At 52.5% G+C, this 8,222-nt stretch overlaps 1 protein-coding gene across 1 annotated transcript; it reads right to left on the bottom strand.

The window, feature by feature from the left end:
• Positions 1 to 1,015: 1,015 nt before the first annotated feature.
• Positions 1,016 to 4,267, bottom strand: LOC127326827 (uncharacterized). The gene is made up of 5 exons (XM_051353615.2): positions 4,154 to 4,267; positions 2,376 to 2,460; positions 2,244 to 2,297; positions 1,845 to 2,156; positions 1,016 to 1,642 (listed from the first exon to the last, which is right to left on the bottom strand). Exons 1-5 carry the CDS (start codon positions 4,232 to 4,234, stop codon positions 1,056 to 1,058), a joined length of 1,119 nt encoding a protein of 372 aa, XP_051209575.2. The 5' UTR covers positions 4,235 to 4,267; the 3' UTR covers positions 1,016 to 1,055.
• Positions 4,268 to 8,222: the final 3,955 nt, after the last annotated feature.

Consider the following 8,222-nt stretch of genomic DNA (forward strand, 5'->3'; position numbering starts at 1 on the left):
TCAAAGAGGCCAGAGAAAACGATGTGGACTTGCTAGAAGAAGCAAGAGAGCTGGCTTTGGCAAGAACAGCCATTTACCAGCCAAAACCTAAGACGCTATCATAACCGGAAGGTTAACCCAAGAGTTTTCCGGGAAGGAGATCTTGTACTTCGCACAGTGCAGCGCTGAAGGCCGGCATAAGCTTTTGCCACCGTGGGAAGGTCCCTTCATTGTAAGCAAGGTGCTTCACAATGATGCATACTACTTGATAGATGCACAGAATGGAAGAAAGGAAAGGCGGACGGAGTCCGGCGAGGAGAGCAAGCGTCCATGGAACGTAGCTCATGTTGCGTCCTTTCTACTCTTGAAGTGGTGGTGTAAGAAGTTCCTTTTTGTACCTTATATGCTATGAATAAAAGATGCCGAACCTTGAGTGAATCTCGGGGACTACCCCAACTTAAGTTGCATGTAACTTGTCTATTTTTTCAGTTTACCGGTTGCTTATTGAATGTTTTTTCTTTCCGGTTTAGTAGTGTGCTAAATCCTACCGGAGTCTTCGACTCTGCTGCTGTCCGCAAACCGGCTTCATGGCAAGCAAGATAAACCGGTAGGGGATAAGCACATGAACTGCGAAAAGGAAGAGCAGGAAAGAACAATCTGAAAAATTTAATTAACCCCGGTTAAACCGGTTTTTTGCAAAATTTCAAAGTTATTTCTAAGTTCAAGAAGATGCTTGTTTGGTGAAAGAACCTTGTGCTCATACGCCAAAGAACGCCCAGAGAAGGCAGGCAGAGCCAAGGCAAAAGAACCAAGTATGCATCAAATTGGATGCGGAAGCAATTGAGAAATCTTTGCAGTGCAGGATAAAAGCGGAACCAAAAGCAAAATATGCTAAGGCAAACTCATAAGTACTTAGCTACCGGTATAACTTACCGGCAGGAAATGTTGTAGCACAACCACAGGCAAACTTAAGTTTTACATCATAAGCCCCGGCATTCCGTGGCAGAATTTAACAGATATTGTCTGAAAGCAACAGGACCAACAGATATAATGAGCAAACACTTCAAAGGAAATCATCATGCAGCAGGGGCTTCCGGAGGAGCATCGCCGGCACCAGCATCGCCCAGGACCTCTTCTTCGGCTTCACCCTCCTCCTCGTCGAGATAATCCGTGACGCCAGGAGGGGGAGGGATGAAGGTGCGCATGTCGGCATACTCCGCGATGCGGTACGCGCGATCCTGCCGCTTGGCGGAGAGGATCGGGTCCAGATCCGTTTCTGCGCCTTCGCGCACGCCGGTAAGGGCGTCCAGATTGAGCTCCGGGTACCAGGAGCAGGCGACGCGGAGGGCGGAGTCCGCTCCAGCGCGGGCAGCAGAGCACTGCCACTCGCGGATCCTCCTGCCGGCACCTTTCAGACGGTCGTTGATGAGGGAGAAGGTGCCCGGCACCTTCTCGCCAGGCCATAAAGTCCTGTATAGCTGGGTAGCTACATCAGGGATGTCCGAAAGATTGCGGTCTATGCAGCGCATATGGGACACCCGCGCGTTAAGCGCGACCAGATGGTCCTTGGGCGTCCATGGCACGGTAAGATCCGCTTGGCCTTTGTCCTTGCGCTGCGCGTCGACCTTCTTGACGGCATACCTCTGCGAGTCCGGAAAGAGGCCTGTGCAAAGAAAGAAAAAGCTTAAGGAAAAGAGTCCGGAAGAAAAAGAGACCGGAAGAAAAAGAGACCGGAAGAAAAAGAGACCGGAGAGAAAAGAATCCGGAAGAAGAGAGACCGGACGGAAAGATAGCGGAAACAAAAATGGGGTCGAAGGAAAAAAGGCTCGTATGCAGTAGTCAAAGTGTAAAAGAAAACAACTTACGGAGGGCAAGTGTGTCGGTCTGCAGGATCAGCTGATCGCACTCCTTGTGCCCCTCCTCCAGCCGCGCGGCCTTCTCCTCGGCACCCTTCCGGGCCTTGGCCATCTCCTCCAGCTCTGCCCGCAACACCACAGTGGCATTGCAGGCATTCTCCAGAGCCTCGTCCAACTTGGCCGCTGCGGTCACTTCAGCGGCCTTGAGGGCCTTGGCGTGGTCAAGCCCCAGCTGAATCAACTGAGACTTGAGCTCCTGGTAGCTGGTCTTGAGGGCGTTTAGCTCCTCCTGGTGCTGCCGGCTGAGCTCATCCTTCTCCCCTGTAACCGGAAAAATGAGTGTTAGCAAGGTTACACTAGTAAAACTGAAAAGAAACCAAGTTCAAAGGAGAAAGGAAAAAATAGTACGTTGGGCCGTGGCGAGCTGCTCCTTGAGAGCATCGATGGAAGCTTCCGGGATCACTGTTGAACAGAAATTGTAAGTGTCACAAGGAAAAAAGGTTTCCGGTAGCAAAGATGCCGGTAGAATAAAAAACTCACCTTGGCACTTGTCGTGTGCCTCAGCGAGCTCCCGGTGCTCCCATAAAAGCTCCTCGAAGAGGGCCTTCCGAGTGTCAGCGGTGACCTGTTCAAGAAAAAGAAGAAATGAGTTAAGTTTTGCGCTAAGAACAAAGTTCTTAACCCGAAACTCGGGGACTGGCAGTGCCGGTTTTCCGCGTTTTTAAGATAAAGTTTTGCGCTAAGAACAAAGTTCTTAACCCGAAACTCGGGGACTGGCAGTGCCGGTTTTGCGTTTCTAAGTTAAGTTTTGCGCTAAGAACAAAGTTCTTAACCCGAAACTCGGGGACTGGCAGTGCCGGTTTTGCGCATTTCTAAGGTAAATTATGTGTTAAGAAGAAGATGTTTAACCCGAAACTCGGGGACTGGCAGTGCCGGTTTTGCGCTAAAAACTTAAGTTAAGTTTTGCGCTAAGAGCTGCGCTCTCACCACAAAACTCGGGGACTGGGAAGATAGACAAGAGAGAAAGCGGCATGAAACTAAGGAAAAGATAAAGCAAAACCGGAAACGAAGAAACCGGCAAAGGTTGAAAGTTAATAGAACATACCGTCAGATTGTTCGTGGAATCGTACCACGCGCTGTCAAGCTCTTTTACCGCAGCCCGGAGCCGCATGAAGTGCTCCTCAGAACACCGATCCCCGACAGGATCAGGTGCCGGCAGCCGATCCTTGCCCATGCCGCGGGTCGCCGGAGTGATGTCCGCGGCGTTCCACTTTTGGGCATACGGCAGGAGGTGCCCCAGGTCCCGGCCTTGGCGCTGGAACTCCGTAATGCGGCCGAGGAGGCCGGTGGCCTTCATGCTGGCGCTTTTGGCAGCCTTGGAGACGTGCAGCACCAAGGGCTGCTGGCCGCCCGAAGGGGCGCTGGAGGCCGTCGCCTTCCCCTTGATGAGCTTGGAGGGCTTGGGCGGCGGCGCGGTAGAAGAGGCCCCGGAAGTCTTAGCCGGCGGCGCGCCAGGAGCGGCCTTGGAGGGCTGGGCGCGAGGAGCCTCAGGCGGAGGCATGAGGATGGTGCGTGGAGAAGGGGGAGCGCTAGGAGCGTCACCCGTCTTGGAGCCTTCCGGCGCGGAAGATTCCGGCGCGGAAGTTGTCTTTTCGAGGACGGGAGGAGCAAAAGGCTCCGCCCGCCCGGCAGCTTCTTCTTCTCCGGCGCCGGTGTTGCTGGCGCCGGTGTCTTGGTGTTCTGGGAGGAAGGAGAGATCCTCCTCCGTGCGGTGATCTGACAGTGAAGGGGCCGCACGCCCCGAATTTGTTGCGCCCCCCGAAAGAGAGGCAGAGGTGTTGCCGGCACCAGATGGTGCCGGGCTTGAACGAGGAGGAGGGGTTGAGGTCCTTGCGGATCCCTCAGAGCCCGATGGCCTTGGGCCAAGCTTGAGAGCGGGGCTGAGAAAAAGAAAAAAGACAAGTGGTTGAGAAGAAGCAACCGGAAAAAGAACTTAGCAAAAAAGGAGGCAAGCCGGAAAATGAAATTACCCGGAATCGGTTGGCATCGCTTTGCGCCCGTAGCGGCGCACGCCCACTTCTTTCTCCCCCACGGGCTCCGTCCGGAAGCGCTTGGAGGGAGGAGCATGGCTGGAGCCGGCAGTAGATGCCGGCTGCTTGTTCTTCTGGCCCTGGGCCATGAGTTTGTCCACAAACTCAGTGCCGGCCTCGGCGCGCAGGGGCGGCACGCGCTCGTGGATCTGTGAGTTGGATATGGCTAAGAAGCAATTCGCAAGAAAGCGATAATGGCAAAGTATAAGAAGCCGGAAAAGAAAATACCTCGAGCACAACCAGCTCCTCCGGATTTCCGGTGGGCTCCGGCGGGTCCCGGCCAAGGCGCGCAGCCGGAGTCTTCCCCATCTTCAGATCCTTCCAAAAGATGTAGGGATCCGGGTCGAAGGAGTTAAAGGCACGCTTCCGGAGAGGTCCTCGCGGCTCTGCCTGGATAGAGGGGAAGCGGTCCCTGGCCTGAAGCAAGGTAAAAAAGATGGTTAGCAAAAGCAGAAACTTACCGGCAAAGACAACCCCAAATTGCGCAATCTCTTACTTCTTGGGTCGGATGGTTAGAGAAACTGAGGGGAAGGAGGCCCCATTCCCACGCAAAAGGCATAGCAGTTTGACAAATCTGCTTGGCCTTGAGAACAACGTCTTTCTTGCTGAGAGCGCGGCCTGTGATCTTGGTAGGATCGCCTGGGCCATACATCTCGCTCATCCTATGTGCGCGGCGCTTCAGAGGAAGCACCCGGCGCGAAATGAAAGTTCGGATGATATCGTCAGAACAGATGTTGGTCTCCTTCTTCAGAGAGGCCAAGAAACGCACTACCCGGTTGGTTTCGGCGTGTTCCGTCCTTGGGTTGTAGCTCCAGTTGGTTCTACTGGGGGGCCCCGCTTGATATGGAGGAAGATTGATGCGATCAGCGCGGCCGGTGTTCTTCACGTAAAAGAAAGTTCCTTGCCAGGTGCGGCAAGACTCGAGGCCGGAAAGCTTAAGAAAAGTGCTCCCTTGGCGGGAGCCGACGATGCAGGAGCCGCACTGCACGGGCGGCTTGGGCTTGGGGATCTCCTTGCCCTGGACGGAGTTGATCCGCAGGTTGAAGAAACGGGCAAACGTCTCACGAGTGGGACGAATGCCGATGTAAGCCTCCATGAAGGTGGCATAACAAGAAAGATAGAAAAGGGCGTTGCCAGGAAGGTGGTGAGGTTGGAGATCGTAGAAATCCAGGAAATCCCGGAAAAAAGTAGAGGCAGGAAGGCCGAAGCCGCGCTCAAAGTGAGCGAGAAAAACAACATGCTCGTCGTCTTCCGGATCCGGTTCGATCTCGTTATCCGGAATCCGGCAGCAACTCCTTCCGAATCCTCCGAGACCGGTACAGCCAATCGATCTCAAACTCAGTAACGTAGGAGCCCATCCAGGCTCCGCGGGTGGTTGGGGAAGGCTCCTCGCCGGAAGATTGGCTGGAGCTGCTAGAGGCTTGACCAGAGCCACTGGCCTCTTGGCTACCGGAAGCTTGGCTAAAGCTACCGGATTCTAGGTGGCCGCCGGAGTCTTGGGGGTCACCGGATTCCTGCTGGTTGCCGGAATCGGTTTCCATTGATCCGAGGCCGTAGATTCACCGGGAGAAGGTCTACGGCGCTTGAGAGAAAGAGAAGAAGAGGATGCAGAGGAAGATCCCTCGTCAGACATCGCAAGGATGGGCGGAGAAACAGGAATCCCAAACTTCAACCCCGTGTGAAGATCTACGAGTAAGAAGAAAACCAAAGAAAAGGAGCAAATAAGAACACCAAAGGCTCAAGATCTGGAAAGCAAGCGAACGGCGAGTAAAGCGAAATTGATACCAACCTTGAGCGGCGCGGACGCTGAGGGGAGTGTTTGCTGGCGGTGGAGCGGCTCTGCGGTCGCCGGCGAGCTCCGTCGATGGCGAAGCGGAAAAGCTCGCGAAGAAGCACAAATGCGGCGGACGCGAGGAAGGTGCTGCCAAAGAACTCCGCACGGCGAAGTTCGGCGGAGGGGCGGCGTAAGTTCGCCGGGCGCCGGAGCTTGAACGGGCGACGGCGGACGGAGAGCGGCGGAGGCGCAGAGGCGTGGAGCTCTGTGCGCGAAGGAGGAGAATGCGAAGAAGATGAAGGGGAACGGGCAGTTGTGCTTATATAAGAGAGAGAAAGTGGGCAGCGAACCGCTGGGCCGCGGCGGTTCGCCTCGCGGCCCGCGACGGTTCGCGCCTTGGGCCGCCACGTGGCGGAGGGATACACGCGCGAAAACGGAGGCCACACGGAGGCGCTCGCGGGATCCCGAAGAGGTAGTGGGATCCGCTGCGGTGCATTAAATGCGTGCGCGGGAGTCGAAACGATGTGACAGCGGACACTGGCGCGTCAGTTACAGTGCGCATGTCACTGACAGGCGCGGGGCCCGATATATTCTCGACTTCGCCGAGGAAGGAGCAAAGACACGTGGTGCCGGAAAAAAGAGATGCCGGAACGAGCCTTGCAAAGAGAAGAAAAGGAACAAGGGTAAAGGTGCCGGAACTAAGCTCAAGAGATGAGTGACTAAACCGGTATCTTAGAAAGATGAAAACCTGGCATGGTCTGTAGGATAGAATCCTCCAGGCTATACCAGCTTCGGGGACTAATGTTGGGGGGATAACCCCCGGTATGCCAAAGGCATGCCAAACCGGATGGTTTGAGCCATCGAGGTACCGGTTTAATGTTCTTGCCGGAAGCCTAGTAGGAATCCGGGAGAGCAAGGCTAAGCCGGTATCCCCAAAGGGGTATGCCGGGACCCGGTATAAAAGATACCGGAAAGGAGAGCCTGTCGGCAGGACTGGTCAAAGATTCTCTTCAGAGCAAGAAGACAAGGATGAGCTAAGCCAAGTAACTTTATTCAGAGCCCTGGCGCCAAAGAGAGAGGTGACGGAGAAAGAAGCCGGGGGACGTCAGCTTCTATGATAAAAGAAGGCCCCGGTGTCATCTATGATTAAAGTAGCTTTGTACAAAGAGCAGTTAAAGTAGCTTTGTACAGTAACTCTGTAAAGTAGTTTGTCCAGTCAAAGATGCCATTAGGGTTTCTTGCAGTGTAAGCCACCCTCTCCCCTATATAAGGAGAGGGGGCAGCCCATCTTCACGGGCAAGTATGTACGCGTGTATGTAGGAAGGCAGAGCCTGTAACTTGTGTGAATCTATGAACATGGTGATCTAGAGGGAGTTCTTCCTTGTGTCTTTCTTCTTCAACCTCTGGCCTTGGCCAAGTTCTTGTGGAAACCATCCGGAATCTCTTCCCACCTGATCGCAAACCCTCCCCCGAATCCTCTTGCGTCCATTCGGCCCCAATCTAAGCCATCCTATGGCATCTGCTCGTTCACCACGACGACATCATTCTACAAAGAAACCTTTGGGGAAAGTTGATAATGTTCGCATTACCGTTAACAATAACCTTGTCCCTGTTGATTTTGTTGTCTTGTATATTGAATGCAATGCATCTTGTCCCATTATATTGGGAAGACCTTTTCTTCGAACTATTGGTGCTATTATTGATATGAAGGAAGGTAATATAAAATATCAATTTCCTCTCAAGAAAGGTATGGAATACTTCCCTAGAAAGAGAATGAAGGTACCTTTTGATTCTATTATGAGAACAAATTATGATGTTGACACTTCGTCTCTTGATAATACTTGATACACACTTTCTGCGCCTAGCTGAAAGGCGTTAAAGAAAAGCGCTTATGGGAGACAACCCATGTTTTTACCTACAGTACTTTGTTTTTATTTTGTGTCTTGGAAGTTGTTTACTACTGTAGCAACCTCTCCTTATCTTAGTTTTGTGTTTTGTTGTGCCAAGTTAAGCCGTTGATAGAAAAGTAAGTACTAGATTTGGATTACTGCACAGTTCCAGATTTCTTTGCTGTCACGAATCTGGGTCCACCTCCCTGTAGGTAGCTCAGAAAATTAAGCCAATTTACGTGTGTGATCCTCAGATATGGACGCAACTTTCATTCAATTTGAGAATTTTCATTTGAGCAAGTCTGGTGCCATTTTAAAATTCGTCAATACGAACTGTTCTGTTTTGACAGATTCTGCCTTTTATTTCGCATTGCCTCTTTCGCTATGTTGGATGAATTTCTTTGATCCATTAATGTCCAGTAGCATTATGCAATGTCCAGAAGTGTTAAGAATGATTGTGTCACCTCTGAATATGTCAATTTATAATGTGCACTAACCCTCTAATGAGTTGTTTCGAGTTTGGTGTGGAGGAAGTTTTCAAGGATCAAGAGAGGAGTATGATGCAACATGATCAAGGAGAGTGAAAGCTCTAAGCTTGGGGATGCCCCGGTGGTTCACCCCTGCATATATCAAG

The sequence above is a fragment of the Lolium perenne genome, chromosome 6, assembly GCF_019359855.2.
Source record: "Lolium perenne isolate Kyuss_39 chromosome 6, Kyuss_2.0, whole genome shotgun sequence".
NCBI classification, from domain to species: Eukaryota; Viridiplantae; Streptophyta; class Magnoliopsida; order Poales; family Poaceae; genus Lolium; species Lolium perenne.

Excerpts from the sequence above, each read along its gene's own strand:
- LOC127326827 (XM_051353615.2), bottom strand. The coding sequence starts at position 4,234 with ATGGGGAAGACTCCGGCTGCGCGCCTTGGCCGGGACCCGCCGGAGCCC. Across the intron at positions 2,298-2,375 it reads GGCACACGACAAGTGCCAAG|TGATCCCGGAAGCTTCCATC; the intron begins GTGAGTTTTTTA and ends TCTGTTCAACAG. Across the intron at positions 1,643-1,844 it reads GACCGACACACTTGCCCTCC|GCCTCTTTCCGGACTCGCAG; the intron begins GTAAGTTGTTTT and ends TTCTTTGCACAG.